Raw genomic sequence first — 23,624 nt, forward strand, 5'->3', positions numbered from 1 at the left:
ACAGAGAGAGAGAAAGAGGGAGATAGAGAGAGAGAGAGAGAGACAGAATGGGTATGCCAGGGCCTCCAGCCATTGCAAACGAACTCCAGACACATGTGCCCCCTTGTGCATCTGGCTAACGTGGGTCCTGGGGAATGGAGCCTCGAATCAGGGTCCTTAGGCTTCACAGGTAAGCGCTTAACTGCTAAGCCATTTCTCCAGCCCAACTTTGTAGTATATTTTGAAGCCAAGTAGTATAATGTCTTCTGTTCTATGCTTTACTTTTTTTTTTTTAAGGCAGTTTCACTCTTACTTATGCAGGTTGACCTGAAACTCGGTCTGCAGCACCAGACTGGCCTCAAACTCACAGCTAATCCTCCTCCCTCAGCCTCCCAAGCACTGGGATTAAAGGTGTACACCAACATGACCAGCTTGCTCTATGTGTTTTGCTCAATCTAGCTTTGGCTATGTTTTTTTCTTGTGGTTCCACATGCATTTTGTTTATTTACTTACTTAGGGCTTTTCGAGGTAGGGTCTCACTCTAGCCCAGGCTGACCTGGAATTCATGGCAATCCTCCTACCTCTCTGCCTCCCAAGAGCTGGGGTTAAAGGCGTGTGCCACCATGCCAAACTTTTTTTTATAGTTTTATGAGAAAATTATTAGTACTTTGATAGGGATTCTGGTAAATCTTTAAATGGATTTGGGTAGACTGGACCCTAGGATGGGATGAAAATGTTCCAAAACTGGTGGTGGTGGTACATCTGTAAATTCACTTGACGCTGTTGAATGGGACACTTCTGAGGGTGAGTATTATGGAGTGTGAATTACCTTTTGCTTGAAGTTAAAAGCAAAGCAGTAGAGTATACTCTCACAGAACCATGAGGCCCCCAGAGGCCCCCTTGCTGGGCTTGCTGGTTTGAAAGCAGAGTGTGAGAATTTAGTAATTCAGGCAATGAGAACAAATGAACATGGCAGCTTTCTTGGGAAAGAGTTAGGAAAAAAACACAAGTTTGTCCTTATTAATTTGGAAGGCAGTAAGCTAATAGCATAATTTAAAAAAAAATCCCTTTCCATAAATGGTAATTTAATATGCCAACTTGATCATGGAGTAAAAGGGAGCCCTTTAATGCTATAAATCTCCACTGGGCATGGTGAGTGTGGTAGTTTGAATGTATGTATGTATGTCTCCCAATGGATTCCGGTGTTTTATTAAAGCTTGTCTCCAGCTGCTTGGGAGGTGTCACTGGGGGCAGATCCTCGGGTCCATCCCTAAAGTACCACTTGGGGCTGATCAGAATTCCAGCCTAAAGGTATGCAGAGCAGTCAGGGCTCCGCCAGGGGCGCCCCCTGATTATTGCAGTTTCCTGCTGTTTTGCTGCCCATGTGTGCTTGCTTGTGCTGGCTGCTTGGGTGTCTGTCTGCTTGGATTCATGAATGAGAGTCAGCTTCTTCTGTCATTGGATGGAACTTCCCCTGGATCTGTAAGCTTGAAATAAACCCCTTTCTCCTCATGTCTGTAACAGCGAGGCACACCAGTAACACCAGTGCTGAGGGCTATAGACACAGGAGGATCACAGTGTTGCGGGGAAGGGGAGTTTGCTCTCTGGTCAGCCATTCTAAAACAGGGAGCTCCAGGTTCAGTAAGAGACTACCTGAGGGCAGTAGGGTGGATGAGTGATAGAGAATAGCCAGATGTTGTCCTTTGGCTTCTGCATGTATGTGCACGTACACACTCATGTTCACATACCCCAGAGTCTACAGACCCATCACAATAAGAACAAAAGCACAAATCCTTAGATGCTAAAAGAACTGTCCAGAAAACTATGCCACAGTTTTCCTAGACTACCATGCTTGACTTCAGGTAATGTTGACAAGTTCCCTAGGGAAATACTGCTTCAAGAATTTGTGCTGGGCGTGGTGGCGCACGCCTTTTATCCCAGCACTCAGGAGGCAGAGGTAGGAGGATTGCTGTGAGTTCGAGGCCACCCTGAGACTACATAGAATTCCAGGACAGCCTGAGCTAGAGTGAGACCCTATCTTGAAAAACCAAACAAAACAAAACCAAATTTATAAAACTTGCCTCTTCCCTAATATGCATGTTATGATTTTGAAGAAGTAATTTCTAAACTAGTTTTCAAACCAGAATATTCAAAACACTGACTATACCAAGTGACGAGCATGTGTGCCGTAGAAGCCTCTCACGGGGAGAACAGGGCTGTCGCCGCCTTTGGTTCACTCCTGCGAGGCGCAGAAGCGAGGCCCCTCCAGCCCCGTTCAAGCAGAGGCGCACCCAGCTGAAAACACAGATGGCAGCAGGAAATACCACGTGAGACATCTTCTACAATTAACACAGGCCAGCACTTTTTCTTAAAGGTTGAAGCAGGCCAGATGCAGTGGTCATGCCCTTTAATCTCAGCACTAGGAAGGCTGAGATAGAAGAATCACTGTGAGTCTGAGGCTAGCCTGGGCTACAGTGAGAACTTAGCTAAAAAAAAAAAAGGCTATGGTAAACTTTTTTTTTTTTTTTTTTTTTTTGGAGGTAGGGTCTCGCTCTATAGCCCAGGCTGACCTGTAATTCACTATGTAGTCTCTGGATGGCCTCAAACTCATAGAGATCCACCTACCTCTGCCTCCCAAGTGCTGGGATTAAAGGCAATAATCCAGATATATTCATATTTGGGCAGACTTAAGACAAAAGCTGTGGGAGAAAGACAAAGAGAAGACAGAACCCAAATCTTTGTATGGTTGAACTACAGAAAGACCTAAAAACGTTTAAAATACACACATTAAAATACCCCTATGTTGGGCTAGAGGGATGGCTTAGCAGTTAAGGCATTTGCCTGCAAAGCCAAAGGATCCAGGTTTGATTCCCCAAGACCCACGTTAGCCAGATGCACAAGGGGGCGCTTGCATCTGGCGTTCGTTTGCAGTGGCTGGAGGCCCTGGTGTGCCCATTCTGTCTCTCTCTCGCCCCCTTTTTCTCTGTCAAATAAATAAAAATAAAATACCCCTATGTTAAAAAACTGACTCTGCCCCCATAATTATGTTCTTGGGTTTTGCTTTCTTTTCTACAAAGACAGTGGAACTGCAGACAGAAACAACTGTGATGGCTTCTTGTGTAGGATTCAAAAAGGAGCCGAAAAGACACGCACACACACAGGTCACGGCCGTAACGATGACTACGGCCTGGCACGGCACGGTGCCGGTAACCCCAGCACTTAGAGGGCTCAGGCAGGTGGGCATCATGTGTTTGAGGCCTGCCTGGGCTATGCAGTGGGACCCTGTCTCAAACAAAACAGTCAGACAAATAAAGAAGCAAGATAACTTGCAAAGAGCCAAGCACCAGAACGCCTCGGGACTGTGTCCCCAGCAGGCAACCAAAGATGCCTGCTCCGGCCGAGTCTGGGTTGACGCTCGTGGTCTTACAGGAACCAATGTGACCTCCCTGACATTTGCGCCGTGCTTGGCTGCTTTGACAACGGAAGCTGATGGGAGACCCCAGGGCCAAAATGGAATAAAGGCAGAGACTCGATGCGGGGCTTAGACACTGCGCTGACCTTGGTGACCCGAGCAGCTCAACGTACAGGGCGCATTTCCACTGCACAACCAGGCCTTAATTATGCTTCTTTCTAACCAGACACTTGTAATTTTTCACTGTGGCTAACTTCAACCTGTACTTCTGGCAGGAAAGGGACATAAACACACTGGCGAGGACTGAGGTCTGTGTACAGTTTGGGGTACAGGGGTAGAGAGGAATGACTTCAAAGCAGCTCAGCTGTGCTCCCCAGAGTCTTCAAGTTCTTCCCACAAGCAGTGCGGCCTTAGCATGTCTCCCTTTTCCCTCTTTTCTCGATCTGTACCTCTTACAGATCACCTTGAGCATGTGGCATGACAGATGCTCCAAGACCCTCCCAGTCACACTGTCCTAGCTCTATGCATCTGCCTGGACATTATCTCAAATAAAGCCGAATTTTATTCAGCTCTTATATACAGTAGGCACTTACTAATGCTTGGTGAATTACACAGAAGCTATTTAGCTATGTCTTCATGGATCTGTTTTGTCTAGTAGTTTCTGGGTAGATGTGGGTAAGAAGCCAGCACCAGGTCTTTATCTCCTTCCTCACTCTTCTGGTGGCTTCTTATTGCAACCCAGAGCAAATTCCTAGGAGTGTACGTGGGCTTGAGCATAACCTCTCCCTGCTTGCTCTACGGCCTCATTCTGTGACTACGGGGCGAGGAAGGGCAGCTCAGGAGCCGACGCCTGTGCCGTTCTGTGACGTTAGGACACAACACTCACTAGCTTCGGGGACGAGGAAGTTCAAGACTGGTCACTGAACATCAAATCTCGAAACTTTGCCAGTGAGTTTGGATCACTGCTCCTGTCACATTATGGGCAGTGGGACTCGTAAGTATGACTGGTATGCCTCCGGTTCTCAAAGGAGCAGCCATAGTGGAGAGCTCAGTTCCTCAGGAATTAAGGGTGAGTGTGCAGGGCTGTCTACACTGCCCGACTGGACAGTCGGCACTGGGGTGCGGAGGAAGCCCTGGTGTGCCTGTGGGCAGAATAGCTCCAGCCACACATTCAGAGTAAGAATGCAAGAGAGTGGTAGGAGATGGTGTTCTTCCCCTGTAGGGCCAGGCTGTTTCATGAAATGGCACGAGAACTGAGACACGTGCATCAGAAGGTGAACAACAGGCAGGCTAACATCCCAAGTTTCCTTTGGTGGCACTATAGGGCTGGCATTTGTGAGGGTCTTTAAAGTCTTTTGAACCTTCCAGTGAGTTCCCCACCTACACCACCAACTTCATAAAGAAGTGCTAGCCTGTATTTGGATGAAAGCTGTTGCTCTTCAAGTTCACAGGGCAAAACCAGACATATATTCTAGAATTTGGCCAAAAGGTTCCAATTCTAGCTTTCTAGAAAATGTTCAGAGGAGCCGGGCATGGGGGCATACACCTTTAATCCTAGCACTGGGGAGGCAGATGTAGGAGGATTGCCGTGGGGGACACCCTGAGGCTATATAGTGAATTCCAGGTCAGTGTGGGCTGTTGTGAGATCCTATCTCGAAAAACCAACCCCCCCCAAAAAAAAATAGTTCAGAGGAAACAATCCCTACAAGAAACACAAGAAGAAACCTCCAAATATCTCTTGAGAGATAAACTCCACATTGCCTTCTATGTAGGGCGTAAGTTATAATAGTGACTATAGAGAGTACCTCCCTTTGACCAGCTTATCTTAAGTGATGAGAGAAATAGCTCAAAATTACTGAAATGCCAACAAGCATGGACAATGGGTGGCAGAATGGAGAGGAGTTTTGTTCATCCAAGAAGCCCGAGGGACACTGGGAGAAAAGAAGCTCTTGGCTTTGAGGCACTGGTTTGGTCCTGGGAGATCGTCTTTACCACAGCCCTTGAGAGAGGACTGTCCCCCACGCAGCCAGTGGGAAGTGATGAGCTTTCACAGTGCGACAAAGGCAGCCGAGTTTGGCTGAGAGCTGCGAATGTCTTCAGCACTTCCCATTTCTTACTGTTCAGAGCTCATGTCAGGAAACTGACGGATTAGTAAAGAAGAAGGTAACTTTAAAATATGTAAGGACTTGCTTTGGAATCTACATATATTTCATACATACATATAATTTATATTGTACATATCCTGGCAATGCTCCTCTGATCCCTACATTGAACTCAATCCATAGTCAAACCTATGTGGGTGCTAAAATAACCCCACCCCACCTCCATGGGCAATGAAGAGGTGAAGTCTGGTCTCATTTTGCCGGTTTAACCCCACAGTGGGCATGCATGCATGATCTCTATAGTTTCTCAGTTCTAAAACCCAGTGTTATTTTTCTCCGCCCCTCCCCCCTCTTTTCGTCATAATGCCAGGGCTCAAATTCAGGGTCTCATGTGTGCTGGGCAAGCACTGCACCACTGAAGTACATGTCCAGCCCTAATATCCCTGATATTAGTAAAAAAAAAAAAAAAATGTTCACAAAGAGTATAATGAATAAACTAATTAGTTCTCTGTGACCTTCAAGCCAAAATTGTATATGTATCCTTTCCAACAAAAGCTTTTGCCTCTGCGTATGACACATTAAGACTCAAAACCAAATTGACAAGGTAGCAGAGACCTTAATAGCCATCTGTTTGTGCCTAATTTATTATATCCACTTACTTAAATATTAAAGACATCTGACAAATATCTCCTTCCTTTTTTTTTTTTTTTAAGGTAAGAAGGGTTTATTTTAACTCAAGAGTTTCAGGTTACAGTCAATCATGGCTGGGAAGGCATGGTGGCAGGAACTTGAGGCAGCTGGTTACATTCAGTGCACAGTGAGGAGGCAGAGTGTGATCAATGCTGCCCAGCCAGCTCTCTCCTTTTTATATAGTCCAGGACCCCAGCCCATAAATTTTTGGATTGTTTTTTCTATTTCTGCGAAGAATGCCATTGGAATTTTGATGGGGATTGCATTAAATGTGTAGATTGCTACTGGGAGATTGCCATTTTCACAATATTAATTTTTAAAATCCAAAAACAAGGGATGTTTTTCCATTTTCTAGTGTCTTCTGCAATTTCTTGCTTGAGTATTTTAAAGTTTTCATCTTAGAGATCCTTCACTTCATTGGTTAGGTTTATTCCAAGGTACTTTATTTATTTATTTATTTATTTATTTATTTATTTATTTATTTATTTATTTATTATGCAATTGTGAATGGGAGTGATTCTCTGATTTCATCCTCTGTGTGTTTGTTGTTAGCATATAGGAAGGTTACTGATTCCTGTGTATTTATTTTGTATCCTGTTACATGGCTATAGTCTTTTTTTTTTTTAAGTTTTTTTTCAAGGTAGGGCCTCACTCTAGCCCAGACTGACCTGGATCTCACTCTGTATTCTCAGGCTGGACTTGAACTCATGGCATTCCTCCTACTGTTGCCTCCTAAGTGCTGGTATGAAAGCCATAATGTCTTTTAGTACATATTAGTTGTACAAAATAATAGGTTTCATTGTGGCCTTTTCATAATGAATATGACATACATTAATCATAGTCATTATCTCATTAAAATAGTCATGTAGGGGCTGGAGGGATGGCTCAGTGGTTAAGGTGTTTGCCTGCAAAGCTTAAGGACCCAGGCTCAATTCTTCAAACCACCAGATGCACAAAGTGGCACATGTATCTAGAGTTCATTTGCAGTGGCTAGAGGCCTTGGCATGCCCATTCTCTCTATCTGCCCCAATTCTCTCTCATATACAAATAAATAAATAAATATTTTGAAAAATAGTCATGTAGGGATGAAGAGATGGGTTAGTGGTTAAGTTGCTTGCCTGCAAAGCCAAAGGACACAGGTTCAATTCCAGGACCCACATAAGCCAGATGCACAAGGTGGTGCATGCATCTGGAGTTCAGTTGCAGTGGTTGGGGTTCCTGGTACATCCATTCTCTCTTTTTCTCTTTATCTGCCTTTTTCTCTCCTACTCTTTATCAAATAAATAAATGAAAATTAAAAAAAATTAAAAATAGTCATGTAAAAATTATTTATTTTAATTAACTGTGTCTTTTCTTTTTTTTTTTTAGGCAGGGTCTCACTCTGTAGCCCAAGCTGGCATCAAACCTCAAATTAGTGTCAATCTTACTTCTGCCTCAGCCTCCCAAGTACTAGGACTAGCAAACACTTTCAAGTTCATCTTTTCACCATATAACCAAAATAATCTGGTAGTACTGTACATGAGTTAGCCATACTGAAGTTTTTTAAATTATTTATTTATGTATTTATGACAGAGAAAGACAGCGAAAGTGAGAGAGAGAGAGAGAGAGAGAGAGAGAGAGAGAGGCGCCTTACTGTAAACAAGCCCCAGACGCCTGGGCCACTTTGTACATCTGGCTTTCTGTGGGTGTTAGGGAATCAAACCCAGACCGCCAGGCTATGCAAGCAAGCGTCTCAACCACTGAGCCACCTCTGCAGCCCCCATACTAAGTTTTTCTAAAGCCAACATTGCTGTCATGTATACATTTAATTTTGTGTTTGTTTGTTTATTTACGAGAGAGAGAGAGAGAGAGAGAGAGAGGAAGGCAGCGAGCGAGTGAGCATGTGCCTACCAGGGCCTCTTATCACTGGAGAGGAACTCACTCCCGATGCATCTGGCTTTCGTGGGTATTGGCCAATCAAACCCTGACCGGGAGACTTTGCAAGCAAGCTGATGGCAAAGCCTGAGCCCTCCCCCAGCCCTCATACCAAGTGTTCAGATGTTCTTCTACGTCACATCGGGTCTAAGTAGACTTTGGAGAGTATATACTATATTAATCACTAGAATGTTAATCCATGGCTCTTTTGCATGTTCTTATGCCTTTTAATATGTTCTTTGTATTTTTTGACAACTGAAAATTAGCTGGGAGGACTACAAAATATCCCCCTTTTAACTTTGAAATTAAAGACTCTGAAGCCAGGCATAGTGGTGGACACCTGTTATTTCAGGATTTGGGAAGCTGAGGCAGGAGTACTGCAAAAGTAAGGATAGCTCGGGCTATCTAGCAAGACCCTGTCTTGCATTTTTTGTGGGGGGGGAGGGGGAGAAATGGCACGCCAGGGCTTCCAGTCACTGGAATGGAACTCCAGATGTGTGTGCCGTCTTGTGTGCATGCGCGACCTTGTGCTCTTGTGTCGCCTTGTGCATCTGGCTTACTTGGGATCTGGAGAGGCCAACATGAGTCCTTAGGCTTCACAGGCAAGTGCCTTAACTGCTAAGCCAGCAAGACCCTATCTTACAAAACAAAACAAAACAAAACAAAACAAAACAAAACAAAACAAAACAAAACAAAACAAAACAAAACAAAACCACACAAACCCTTAGAGACTAAATTTCACACGCCATAAAAGATTGGACTCTGAGAGGCAGGGCTTTGCAGAAGACTTGGTCTTCGTCTCAAGGTGAGCTGGCTTTATACTGTGCCCGGGTTTCCTCTTTAAGTCATTTGACCTCAGAGGCGGCAGTGTTTGGCCAGGGTTGTCATTGTCACGGCCTGCACGTGTAGTTCTTTCTGGGGCTCAGCCCTAAGTTATTGTCTGTGGCCATAGATTTCTCTACTACTACGGAAAATTTAAGATGATTAAAAATAAAGTGCCATAGCCGGGTGTGGTGGCGCACACCTTTAATCCCAGCACTCGGGAGGCAGAGGTAGGAGGATCGCCGAGAGTTCGAGGCCACCCTGAGACTACATAGTGAATTCCAGGTCAGCCTGAGCCAGAGTGAGACCCTACCTCGAAAAAGCAAAATAAATAAATAAATAAAATAAATAAATAAATAAAATAAAATAAAGTGCCAGTTCACAAATAAGTACACTAAACTATTAAAAAGAATTTTGTGGTCTGGAGAGATGGCTGAGCAGTTAAGGCACGTGCCTGCAAAGCCAAAGGACCCAGGTTCAATTCCCCAGTACCCACGTAAGCCAGATGCACAAAGTGGTGCATTTGTCTAGAGTTTGTTTCTAGTGGCTGGAGGCTCTGGCATGTTCATTCTCTCTCTCTCTTCCTCACTTTCTCTTCGTCTTTCAAATAAATAAATAGTAAAAATAATAAAAAAATAAAAGGAGAATATTATGGGCTGGAGAGGTGGCTTAACAGTTAAGGCACTTGCCAACAAAGCCAAAGGACCTACACCTGATTCCCCAGTACCCATATATAGCCAGATGCAAAAGGTGGGGCACACATCCAGAGTTTGCTTATAATGGCTAGAGGCCCTGGTGCACCCTTTCTCTGTCTGCCTCTTTCTCTTTCTCAAATAAATAAATAAAATATTTTTAAAGTAATTTTGTGGGCTGGAGAGATGGCTTAGTGGTTAAGGCATTTTCTTATAACACGTATGGACCCAGGTTTGATTCCCCAGTACCCACATAAGTCAGATGCACAAAGTGACATGCATTTGGAGTTTATCTGGAGTGGCTAGAGGCCCTGACATGCCTAGTCTCTGTGTGCCTCTTTTTCTTTCTCTCTCAAATAAATAGATATAATAAAATAAAAAGAATTTCATAAGCTATTCCTTAAAGGAGAGAAAGGATGTAGCAAGAATCAACCGACCAAAGTCTTAAAGAAGGTTGGGGAGATGGCTCAGTGATTAAAGGTGCTTGCTTGCAAACCTAGTGGCCCAGGTTCAATTCCTCAGTACCCATGTACATGCATCTGAAGTTCATTTGCAGTGGCAAAAGGCCCTGGCATGCCTCTCTTTCCCTCTCTTTGCCAGCAAATAAAAAAAATTAAGTCTTAAATAAAACCATCACTTGGTGCTGGTCATGGTGGTGCACACCTTTAATCGTAGCACTCGAGAGGCTGAGGTAAGAGGCTCACTGTGACTTTGAGGTCAGCCTGGGAGTGCACAGTGAATGCCAGGTCAGCCTGGGCTAAAGAGAGCCTACCTCAAAAAAAGAAAAGACACAGGAAAACAATCACTTGGGAACCAAAGAGATGGCTCAGTTGGTAAAGTGCTTGCTGTACAAAGCAAGAAAACCTAAGCTTGAAGCTCCAACACCCATGTACATGCCAGGTGGGCTGGCAGCACTCTGGACCTAGAGACAGAGGATCCCCCAAGCTGGCTAGCTATACCAGCCTAATCACTGAGCTCTATTGTTTTTCTATTACCCTTTATTTTTAGAGAAAGGGGGGGGGGAAGGGAGGGAGGGAGGAAGAGAGAGAGAGAGAGAGAGGAGATAAAGCATTAGCACACCAGGGCCTCAGCCACTGCATTCGAACTTCAGATGCTTGCATCATCTAGTGGGCATGTGCAACCTTGCATTTGCATCACCTTTGTGCATCTGGCTTACATGGGATCTGGAGAGTAGAACATGGGTCCTCAGGTTTCATAGGCAAGCGCCTTAACCACTAAGCCATCTCTCTAGCCCTTTACACACATGCATACATGTACATCCACACTTGTATGAACATACACACACACACACGCATGCAGACATTAACAGAAAGAGAGAGAGGGAAAAAGGCAGGAGAGACGGAAGAAGGAAGGAAGGAGGGAACAATCACTCACCAAAGTGAAACTTCTGGAGCGAGAGCTGCTGCTTCGACTCTCCAGACTGCCACCTCTGCTCAAGTCATTGAGCTTGCAGCTGGGTGACATGTCAGAGTCCATCTCCAAAGAGTCTGATTTCTGGTGGTTTACAGGCATCCCCACAGAAATTTCAATTACTAGCTGGATCACCGGAAGTGGGAGAGAAGCCAGGATCCCATTCTGAGGCAAAGGAGGTCTTCTAGAGATATCAAGAAAAGAATCACAGTGGTTAAGAAGTCTGGATAGGAAAGTACCTTATTCCTCAGAAAGTGAAAGGTTGGTCTCATGGATTGACAGAATTAATACTGAGCTGGCGCATGCCATTAATCCCAGCACTCGGGAGGCAGAGGTAAGAAGATCACCCTGAGTTTGAGGCCACCCTGAGAATACTTAGTGAATTCCAGGTCAGCCTGGGCTACAGTGAGACCCTATTTCAACCATCCCCCACACAAAAAAATAATATTGTGAAAATGACTAGTCTACAGCAACCTACAGATTCAATGAAACCCTCATCAGAATTCAATCACCATTCTTTACAAGGCAAAACAAAATGCAATTAGAAAAAGGCCTCAGACAGCCAAAACAATCCTTACTGGGGGAAAAAAAAATAGAGCAATGGGGCTGCAGAGATGGCTCAGTGGTTAAAGTCTCTTGCTTACAAAAGCTGACAGGTCAGATTCAACTTCCAATATCCACATAAGCCAGATGCACAAAGTGGTGCGTGTGTCTGGAGTTCATCTGCAGTGGTGGGAGGCTCTGGCTTACTCATATGTTCTCTCTCTTGCTTTCTATTACACAAATAAATAAATAAGTAGAAGCTGAGTGGTTTGTTTTTTTTTTAAAGTAATGCTAGAAATAATCACAGTACTTGACTTCAAGTTCTATTTCAGAGCCATAGTCACAGAACCAGCATAACACTGGTACAAACAGACGTGTGGGCTAATGCAACAGAATAGAAGATATAGACATAAACCCACGCAGCTATGGCTAATGATTTTTGACAAAGATTCCAAAAATACACAGTTGAGAACAGACAGCATCTTCAACAAAGGATGCTAGGGAAACTCGAAATACACTTACAGAAGAATGAAACTTAAATCCTTCTCTCTCGCCCTGCACAAAAACCAACCCCAAGTGGGTCAAAGGCCTCAACCTAAGACCCAAAACTCTGAAACTGTTAGAGGAAAAAAAGAAACTGGGAAAACACTTCAAAATATAGGCACAGATTAGGACTTTCTGAATAAGACTGTTGCTCAAGAAATAGGCCAACAATCAACAACAAGACTCATGAGCTTACTCAACTTCTGTTCAGCAAATCAAACTGTTAACTGAGTGAAGAGACAGCATTCAGAAAGCAGAAAAAAAAAGAAAAAAAAAATCTCTGCCAGCTATATGTCTGATAACAAATTGGTATCTAGGCTGTATACAGAACTCAAAAAACTAAACAAGAAAACAACAACCCAGTCCAAAAATGGCCTATGGAACCAGAGAAGTCTCAAAAGAAGAAACACAAATGTACAATAAATATCTCTAAGTATCCAGCGTCCTTCTCCATCAGGGCAACGCAAATTTAACACTACTGTGCAGTTCTATTTCACCACAGTCAAAGTGACTATCATCAAGAAAACAAATTGACGGCTTAGTGGTTAAGGCGCTTGTCTGCAAAGCCAAAGGATCCAGGCTTTTTTAAAATTTGTTTTTTAGAGAGAGTGACCCCAAGAATTGTTACACTAGGGCCTCAAACTCCAAATGCTTGTGCCACCTAGTGTGCACGTGTGCCTGGCACCTGTGTCACCTTTGTGCGTCTAGCTGACATGGGATCTGGTGAGAGATCAAACCTGGGTCCTTAGACTTTGCAGGCAAGCACCTTAACTGGTATGTCATCTCTCCAGGCTGTTTTTTTTTTTTTTTTTTTTTTTTGAGAGATCAAGAGGAAGAAAGAGAGGGCTGGAGAGATGGCTTAGCGGTTAAGCGCTTGCCTGTGAAGCCTAAGGACCCCGGTTCGAGGCTCGGTTCCCCAGGTCCCACGTTAGCCAGATGCACAAGGGGGCACATACGTCTGGAGTTCGTTTGCAGAGGCTGGAAGCCCTGGCGTGCCCATTCTCCCTCTCTCCCTCTATCTGTCTTTCTCTCTGTGTCTGTCGCTCTCAAATAAATAAATAAATAAAATTAAAAAAAAAAAAGAGGAAGAAAGAGAGAGAAAGAGAAAGAGAGGATCCAGGTTTGATTCCCCAGTAGCCACGTAAGCCAGATGCACAAGGTGGCACATGCGTCTGGAGTTTGTTTGCACTGGCTGAAGGCCCTGGCACTCCCAAACTGTCTCTCTCTCTATCTGCCTCTCTCTGAAATAAATAGATTAAAAAAAAAAAAAAAGAGCCAGGTATAGTGGGGCATGTCTTCTTTAATCCCAGCACTTGGGAGGCAGAGGTAGGAGGATCACTATGAGTTCAAGGCCAGCCTGAGACTACATAGTGAATTCCAGGTCAGCCTGGGCCAAAGTGAGACCCTACCTTGAAATCCCCCCAAAAATCTAAAAACATATCTACCGTGACGCAGCTGTGCTACTCTTGGGCAAGGGCTCCGCATCCCACCACAGCGGGCGTGGCACCCCGTGTTCACTGCTGCCCCACTCACAGCAGCAAGCCTGGGTGCCCATCACCAGAGGAATGGATCATGCAAACGTGCTACAAACACACAAAAGAATTTTATTCAGCTGTAAAGTGTCGTTATGAAATTTGTAGGAAAATGGAGAGAACTGAAACGTATTATATTTAAATGAGGGAATCCAGGCTCAAGAAGACAGATACTGCGCGTTCTCTCCCATTGGTGTTTATGTATGCATATTTGTGTGGGAACTAGAAAGGGGTCCATGAAGGGGAAAAAGGCTTTACGGGAAGGGAGTGAAGGGGGTGACAGAGTACATAGGATACAAAAGTGGAAGGGGAATAACCAGGGTGAAAGAGTATGTGGGGACCGGAGGGCAGGGAGATGGGCGGGGCAGCATGCTGGGGGAGGATCCAGCCAACCAAAACAAAGTATATTTGAAAATGCCTTAAGGAAACCTTACAGGAAGCGGGGAGGGTGGCCTTACTGGACTCATCTGCGCTCACAGGCCCTATCATTAAGGTAAAGGGAATTAGGAAACTGAATCAACTTAGTTGTGGATACTGGTTTCTATGTCTCCTTTATATCACTACCCATTCACAGGACATTGAGTAATTTTTATGAAGAGTTGGGAGTACTAAAAATTGCACCCGGGCTGGGAATTTGGTAAGATTCCTGGCACCTTCTTTTGTAACGAGTGTATGCGCCTTCGTTCTCTTGTACAACTACCCCCCAGGTTATCTCTGGCTCTTCTGCCTCAGCCACTAAGCAGGGTCTCTCTCCAACTCACTAAAGGTCAGAGTTAGGGAAAGAGGGCAAGCTCTAAGACATTACTGATGGGAGCTTGTCATCTCCAAGGCTGAAGGCCTTTTCAAAGCCTGATGCTGCTGCAACTTCTATAGAAAATGGGAAATTCCCTAGTGAAATTAGGCATTTCCAGTCTGTATTGCTTTCCAGAGCAAAGTTATCACTAGGCACGGTGCCACATGCCTTTAATCCCACTACTCAGGAGGCAGAGGTTGGGGGATTGCTGTGAGTTTGAAACTAGCCCAGGACTACATACTGAATTCCTGGTCAACTTGGGCTAGAGTGAGACCCACCTCCAAAAAAACAAAAAACTAAAACAAGAAATAAGCAAACATATGAAAGCACCAAGTTATCAAAACTGTCCCCTCGTAGCTCCTTAGTTTCATGCTGTCCTCCGACCTTGACCAACTGAGTCCATCAAACATTCTACGAGACCAAAAAGGACTAACGGGAACAAGGCTCCTGCTGATTAATATTTAACAGACATGCTATTTGTGGAGAAAGTCCAAGAGATGTGGACAACTTCAGGGCACTGTCTCATTTTAGACCTCAAAAATTACTGGGAAGCCAGGAATGGTGGCACATGCCTTTAATACCAGCACTCGGGAGGCAGAGGTAGGAGGATCGCCATGAGTTTGAGGCCATCCTGAGATGACAGTGAATTCCAGGTCAGCTTGTGCTAGAGTGAGACCCTACATCGGGGGAAAAAAAAAAGAGTTGCTATGAAAATCTTATAGGAATCCTCCAGGTGTTTATCAAGACTGACTCAAAGAATGATCCCTCACCCCGTTTTCTCTTCACTGACTCAGACCAGGTCAAGTGGCATTTTGAGAGCAAGGTTAAGGAGCCAGAAGATTCTGAACTTTTGTCAATTTTCATTATTCCAAATAACATGAAAAACAAAGGGTTGGCCAGAGGTGGTGGCACATGCCTTTAATCCCAGCACTTGGGAGGCAGAGATAGGAGGATTGCTGTGAGTTCAAGGCCACCCTGAGACCACATAGTGAACTACAGGTCAGCCTGGGCTAGAGTGACACCCAACATCAAAAACACCAAAATAAAAGGTGACATATACAGCCCTTGGGAGACTGGAGCAGGAGAACCACAAATTCAAAGCCAGCCCAAGCTATATAATAAGACCTTATCTCAAACAACAACAAAAACCAAGCATGGAGATAAAAACCTATAATCTTAGCACTTGGGAGGTGGAGGCAGGAGAATCAGGAGCTCGAGGCCAGCCCGGGCTATATGAGACCCTATTTCAAAAACAAACAAACAGGGCTGGAGAAATGGCTTAGCAGTTAAAGCACTTGCCTGCAAAGCCTAAGGACCCAAGTTCGATTCTCCAGGTCCCATGTAAGCCAGATGCACAAGGTGGCGCATGCGTCTGGAGTTCGCTAGCAGCGGCTGAAGGCCCTGGAGCGCCCATTCTCTCTCTCTCTCTTTCTCTCTCCCCCTCTCTCTGTCTCAAATTTTAAAAAGTCAAAAAGTTTTAAAATTTACCTGTCCATGGTGAAACTCAAGTATATTCAGTTCACAAATCAAATGTCTAACATGCAGTATAAACACACACTGTGGAACCTTCCAAGTGCGCTGGCAACTATGTTTGGTGTGAAGTTGGGCAAGGGGAGATGCTGAATTACTGTTGTAATCCCTGGAGTCAGGCCAAGGTGGCACAGGCTAGGCATTGAAGGCGGGCGAAGGCTTCATTCTTCCTGTCCTGTGGATCCCACCCCCTGACTCGGTCCAACTCTGGCCTGCCCTGAGTGATTCACAGCTCCGCGGAAGGCGAGGGCTGCAGGGCGCCAGTCTTCCCCACCCCCACCGGCAAGGTGAGGCGCGGGTGGGCAGGGCTGATTCACTGGCACAAGGTGGAACTCCTCAGGCTGTGGGAAGTTTCTGGAAGTGTGCCCAGGTCTGGGCAGTGAAGGCAGCGTGTGGAGGAGCCCTCACAGTGTGACTGGCGGGCAGTGACTTACCACATTTTTCCAGCGGATACCTTTTTCATGTGCTGCTATAATTTTAAAAGCTGCAAAACTATAATATTTAGATTTCTGTAAGCTGTTCTCTTGAAAGAGTATAAGACAGCTAACCAGGATTTTCCACAAGGTTGGGATGGAAAGACAGAAATTTAAAAAAATCTTCATTTCTCATCCTTCGTAGCCAGAGATGTCAATCTTTGATCTCTCAAGGAATAAAGAATTTGAGGTCCCCAGGAGCTAAAAATATACAATTCCACGGGCGATCCAAGGGGAAGAGCCAGCTCACTGAAAGGGAGGGCAGAGAGACAACGTCCTGCAGCCCCGAGGAAAGGAGCACGCTGAGACAGGAAGCAGACGGGGTGGGCAGTACTGACCATGGCAGTGCCTCCACAAGTCGTGACCACTTTGAAACGCTCACTCTCCTTGTCCATTCCAGGTCACTCTCTGGGTGTACGAACAGTGTGCATAATAATAAGCGGGGCTAGGGTCAGCCTCAGGCAGCCCCTGCGTGAAGAAACTGACTCCTGCCGGGGGGAGCGAGCTTACTTAAAAACTTCACCACGCACACATCTGCAAGCCCAGAAACATGGCTCGTCTGTCGCACTTCACCATGCATTTCTCATTCTTTATTGGAAACATTTATTTTTTTTTTTTTCTCCTGGTAAAATCTAATTTATCCTTTGAGCAAAGAGGATGAGGACCAGGTGCCCATAGACCATGGTCTTGGTCGTGCACAAGCCTGGCATAGCTTGTCGGTACAGCAACCATCCGAGGGGAATGTCCTGGGGCAGCTGCTGGGCTGTGGTCCTGAGGCGAGTGAGTGTGCTGGAGCCTGCAGAGAAATGCATCTCCTTCCTCCCCTGGACTTTCCAGAAAGAGCCAGCATGGCCTAGAGGGTGTCCACACGGTCACCCTTTCACTATCTCCCTTGTCGACATCAAGTCGCCTCCGTCAGGTACACAGAGCCACTCTGCCTTTCCGCTGTTCCCCTGAAACCGAATCTGCGGCATCCCAAGGCTGACCCATGCTCGCCAAAGGCCCAAAGCTATGGAGACACTCTCGCCTCCTCCCTCTCCCCGCCACCCACACGCAGCCACCCACAGGCCCTGCAGAGCCTCCCCTGACTTCACCTATCCGTTTCCCTCCTGGCTCCCTCCCTAGTGTGGGGGCACCGTAGCCCGGGCCTCGGTCGCTGCCAGCCTGCCCACGGCATCTCTTGTTCTCACGGGTCCCCATCCTTTTGTTTTTGCTTGTACGTATGTTTGTGTGCAATGTGGTGGTGGCAATGGTGGTGGTGGTGGGGTGTGTGTGTGTGTGTAGTGTATTCACATGCACATGCTCATTCAGCACCCCATGTGCATGCCTGCTGCGGCTGAACAGAACACTGGGTGGCCTGTTCCATTACTTTTCCTCTTGCTCTTGTTTTGAGCAGGAGTCTCTTACTGAGACCAGAATTGACTTTTTTTTTTTTCTTAATACAACCCTGGGCCACTCACTACTCTTTGTTTTTGCTCCCCTTTGTGGGACTGGGGTTACAGTCGCGTGTGACTGTTTCCGGCCCCTCATGATTATGCAGGAAGCACACTTAACCACTAAGCTGTCTCTCCGGCCTCCTCCTCCTTTATCGTTTTTACTGTATTCCTCCAGTGGATTGATCTGGATATGCCACTCTGATGCCACCTTCAACCCACTCCCAGTAAACTTCAAAATCAGGCAGGATGGAGAAGACTTGGAGACCACAGCTAAAAGTTTTCTCTAATCAGCATTTACAGCACCCCACACGCAACAACCGCACAACGTCCAGTCCTTCGGCTGTGATAAGGACTCAGAGGGCTGAGACAGAGGGATTGAGAACCTGATGTCATCCTGGGCTACACGGTCAGATCCTGTCTCAAAACCAACCAACCAGCCAGCCTTCTTTCACGTTAACAAAGATACGTATTAGAACCGGTGACATACTAGGCCACGGAGCCAGTCTCAGCAAATTTCACATGACTGATATAAAAACAAACAAACACAACTCTTACTACAATTAAATTACAAATAATAATGATAACTTGAAGAATTAATATATATGGCCATTAGGAATGTTTGGTTCTAAGTAACTCTCAGAAACAGCATCAGAAATCAGAAAATCATTAAGACGAAATGGTAACAGAAATGTTACATAGCCAGGCCTGTGGGGCCCAGCTAATGCTTGTCACATCAGAAAAGAAGGCTAAAATGTAATGGACCAAGAGTCAACTTAAGTCAGAAAAAAAAAAAAATGCAGTAACTAGTGTAGGAAAGACAACAGTAAGATTGAACTGAGGCACCCTGAGGATAATGTGTGGCTGTGATGGGATCCGCGCTGCTCTTTGAATGTCGTCCTCCATTCACAGGAAATTTGAGCTTCCTCCCAAGAGCTAGGAAGATAATCCTAGCAAAGAAAGAACTTGAAAACTACAGCTTAAATATGATTTAACAAATGACTTTTAATAAGATGTGTTGTCTAGAGCCACACCACCCTGAATGTGCCAAATCTTGTCTAAAAAGATATGTTTCTTTTGACCTTAAGGACATTAAAAATCGAAGTGGGAACTGTTCCTGAATCACCACAGCAGATCATCATGAGTAGGTTTTTCATACGATCACACAGTGGTTGAAAATAAAGACCAGTTAACACAGAACAGCCGTTGTGGGCTTTAGCGCTAGTGGCCTTTGATGACATCTGTCCATGTGCCCAGGCACTCTGCTCCGACTTTACACAAAAATGGAAGCCCTGCTTTTATCATTCCCATCTGGTTGTGTTAAATCCTGCACATATGTAAGTAACGTGTGTTTAAAAAAAAACAAACGAGTCTTGTAATAAGCTATGGATGATGGCAAATCTTTCATTAAATCAATTTATGAGTTAAAAAGGAAACTGAATTCCAACATTCTTTTTCATTAATTAACTTAATTATAGTTTTAAAAAGTTTCTCACACTATTTCCTTAAAAATCATTTCTAGACTACTTCCACAAAGCAATTTTACGCTAGTTGTCACAACCTCTGGTTAGCACTCACAAGGGATCTCAGCTAGCCTGCGCGGTTAAGGCCTAGTCTAGTGTCGCACACGAAGGCCAGAGTGTGAATCCTCCCGCCTGCATTAAACTGAAGCTGCCCATATAGACAGCTACACACAAAGCCAACCGCACAGAAAGGTAGAAGTTGTTATTCCTGGTGCTCATTGACTAAGCATTTCTTTTACAACCTTGGTTAAAAATAAAACAGTACAAGCCGGCGCACGCCTTTAATCCCAGCACTCGGGAGGCAGAGGTAGGAGGATCGCTGTGGATCACCGTGCGTTCAAGGCCAGCCTGGGACTATGCAGTAAATGCCAGGTCAGCCTGGGCTGGAGCAAGACCCTACTTCAAAAAAAATTAAAAAAAAAAATCAAAATATAAATCAATAAAATGAAATCCAACAGCACAACTTTCGATACTGAATGGGTAAATATTTAAACGGGCTTTCTAAGACCTTGGGTTACTCCTGACACCACGGGCCTGCCACCCTGACAGGTCCTTTACTTAGGCACACTGCCAAGGAACCTGTCTGTAGGGTCAAAGGCTTGCGAGGGTCTCTCAGTGCGGCCTGACCTACCTCCTCCACCTTCCTTTCCACACCACAATCCCCCTCATCCAGCCCAGGTCCCCACAGTGAGCTACTCACCCGTGAGCCTCCACAGCCTTGCCCACCTCCTAAGCCCAGCTCAACACCCCACCAGGCCTTCCTATTGCCATCGCCCTCTCTCTCCACCCTCAGCCCTGATACCCTGGCTCTACCCTGTGAACTCTGTGGGGCCATCTTCTGTCACTCTGACACAACTGATCACGTCGGGTTTATGCAAGCGAGCCTCTCTCTCAATTACATTATACATTTCTTATAGGCCGATTCTTTTTATTTGCATATTGCCACAACATTTTGGATGACACTTGCCACAAGTTATAAGGAATATTCATTACGTAACCAAAAGTTTCTTTTGTGTTGGTGTGCATGTGTGTGGAGGACAGAGGGTGACAACGGGTGCTGTCCGTAATCACTCCCTGCCTTCTTTTTTTAAAAATATATTTCATTGAGCCGGGCGTGGTGGCGCACGCCTTTAATCCCAGCACTCAGGAGGCAGAGGTAGGAGGGTTGCTGTGAGTTTGAGGCCACCCCGAGACTACATAGTTAATTCTAGGTCAGCCTGAGCCAGAGTGAGACCCTACCTTGAACCCCCCCCAAATAATAATAATAAAAAAATATATTTTATTAACTTATTTATTTGAGAGAGAGAACAAGGCAGAGAGAGAGAAGGAGAGAATGGGCACGCCAGGGCCTCCAGCTGCTGCAAACAAACTCTAGATGCATGCGCCCCCTTGTGTATCTGGCTTACATGGGTCCTGGGGAATTGAGCCAGGGTCCTTTGGCTTTGCAGGCAAACACCTTAAATGCTAAGCCATCTCTGCAACCCCATCCCCACCTTATTTTTGAGACAGGGTCTCTCACTAAATCTGGAGCTCACCAATTCAGGCTAGACTGGCTAGCCAGCAAGCCCTCTCGCTCTGCCTCCCCAGGGTACCTCTATGCTCAGCCTTTTATGTGGGTGCTACACATCCACTTTACTGATTGAGCCATCTGTCCAGCTCCCAAAACTCATGTTTTAAAACTCTAAAGCCTATTTTATCTTATTTTTGTAAATTAGAGTATCCTAAAAATAGATCACTTTATGATTTTTTGGGGGAAGGGGGTTGAGGTAGGGTCTTGCTGTAGCCCAGGCTGACCTGGAATTCACTATGTAGTCTCAGGGTAGCCTTGAACTCAAGGTGATCCTTCTGCCTCTGCCTCCAAAGTGCTGGGATTAAAAGTGTGCACCACCATGCCTGACCAAAGAACAAACCGTTTATTAAGAAAATATATTTTTTAATTTATTTGCAAGGAGAGAGAATATATGGGTGTGTTAGGGCCTCCAGCCACTCACTGCAGACAACCTCCAGGTGGCTTTACGTGGGCTTTAATTGGGCTTTGCAGGCAAGCACCTTTTTTCTTTTGGTTTTTGTCTCACTCTAGCTCAGGTTGACCTGGAATTCACTATGTAGTCTTAGGGTGGCCTTGAACTCACGATGATCCTCCTACCTCTGCCTCCCGAGTGCTGGGATTAAAGGTGTGCGCCACCACAGCTGGCGGCAAGCACCTTTTTAATGGCTGACCCATTTCTCCAGCCCCATCTTTCTTTCTTTCTTTCTTTCTTTTCTTTTTTTTTTTTTTTTGTTAAGCAGGTTCACTCACTCGGGCTGACCTTGAACACATCCTGTAGCTCAGGCAGGTCTTGAACCTGTGACCTTCCTATTTTAGCCTCCTAGTACCTGAGATTACAGACCTTTATAAGCAGGGTCAGCTGTTTTCCCTACTTCTGAAAGGTCTTACTTAACAACTGAGGATCTTAAATTCTAATTGGCACTCAAAGGTATTAAATACAATAAGTATTTTTAAAGGACTGGTAATTTTACCTCTGGAAGCATGGTCATGCTTTCGTTTGGATTAACAACAAAACAAAACTTTCTGCGCTGGAAAGATGGCTAAGCAGTTAAGGTGCTTGCCTGCAAAGCCTAACAACCCAGGATCAATTACCAGTACACACACAAATCCAGGTGCACAAAGTGGCGCATGCATTTGGAGTTCGTTTGCAGTGAGTAGAGGCCCTGGCATTCCCATTCTCTCCTTCTTTCTCTCTCTCTCCCTGTAAATAAATAAAAATAAAATAAAAATTTCTAAGCAATGTAGAACAACAAAGATGAAGGGCTGGGAAGATAGCACAGCAGTTAAAGGTACTTGCTTGCAAAGCCTACTGGCCCAGGTTCAATCCCCAGTTACCCTTGTAAAGTTGGATGGACAATCATTTGCTGTTGCGAGACCCTAGGAAATAAATTAAAAATTTAAAAAAAACACAAAGATGACTTCAATCTGTCACTGTTAATAATAATTTCAACTATTAATAGGATACAGTAATTTATTTACGGCCATCTGCCAGTCAAGGTGACGGATCCGCCTACACAATTAACTAAAGCAAACACGTTCATGAGGTAGGCTCAAGTCCTCGGGGGCAGAGATCTGTCATCACCACTGCGCAGATGGAAATCAGGATTTCCTAAAGCAAAAATCTCACCTGAAGACAGTCAGTTGTGATGACCACGCAGAAGGGAACAGAATGAGTAGAGGAAACCGCATGTAGGAAAACACTTCCATCCTGTGAAATCTTTGCAAAGACTCATACTGCAAGCTTTACCTCACATCTTTGAGACAGGGTCTTGTGTAGCCCAGCTGAAGATGACCTTGAGTTTTTGATCTCCTGTCTCCACCTCCCTAGTGCTGGGATGACAGGTGTACCCCACTACGTGTGGTTCTCTGCAGTTCTGGGGACCCAATTTTGTGTATGCTAGACAGCCACTCTGTATCCCCGGCCCCTCAGCTCATTTTTTAAAGTTGCCTATTATATTTTTAGAATGTTCGGCAAAGTTTTTAGAAATAGAAGAAAATTCCAGTTTTAGTGATTTTTTAAAATTTATTTTTATTTTATTTATTTTTTGTTTTTTGGAGGTAGGGTCTCTCTCACTCTAGCCCAGGCTGATCTGGAATTCACTATGTAATCTCAGGGTGAACTCACAGTGATCCTATCTCTGCCTCCCGAGTGCTGGTATTAATGGCATGCACCACCATGCCTGGCTTTTAGGGCTTTATTTTTATTAGAAACAGAGATAGGGGTGTGGGAAAGAGAGAGTGAGAATACGTGTGCCAGAGCCTCTAGCCACTGCAAATGAGCTCCAGATGCATGTGCCACCATGTGTGTCTGGCTTACTTGGGACCTGAAGAATTGAACTTGGGTCCTTAGGCTCTGCAGGCATGCGCCTTGACCGCTAAGCCAGCTCTCCAGCCCAGTTGTAGCAATCCTTTTGAGAAGTAATTCTGTTTGTGCTTTATTGGCTCAGTAAAAAGCACTGCACACCGCTACGCACTGCTCCGGTGCAATAAAACGCAGTACTTCTGGGTGGCACCTCACTGTTTCCATCACTGCTCCACAATGCCTTTTGTTCCTGAGAAGCTTAAAACTCGCAGCTTCATTTTTCTCTCATCCTCACAAGGAACAGAGCTGACTTAGCTGAAGTTTGTTTACCACTGGTATTTATAACACCTGGTTAGACTGG

General features: G+C 45.1%; 1 protein-coding gene across 1 annotated transcript in view; it reads right to left on the reverse strand.

Annotated features, from left to right (window-relative positions):
* Proser2 (proline and serine rich 2) overlaps positions 1-23,624 on the reverse strand; it is a 42,524-nt gene that overhangs the window by 8,460 nt on the left and 10,440 nt on the right. The window contains 1 exon segment of the mRNA XM_045135174.1: positions 11,007-11,226. Within this exon segment, the coding sequence (XP_044991109.1) occupies positions 11,007-11,144 (138 nt within the window). The 5' untranslated portion in view covers positions 11,145-11,226.

The sequence above is a fragment of the Jaculus jaculus genome, chromosome 15 (assembly GCF_020740685.1).
Source record: "Jaculus jaculus isolate mJacJac1 chromosome 15, mJacJac1.mat.Y.cur, whole genome shotgun sequence".
NCBI lineage: Eukaryota > Metazoa > Chordata > Mammalia > Rodentia > Dipodidae > Jaculus > Jaculus jaculus.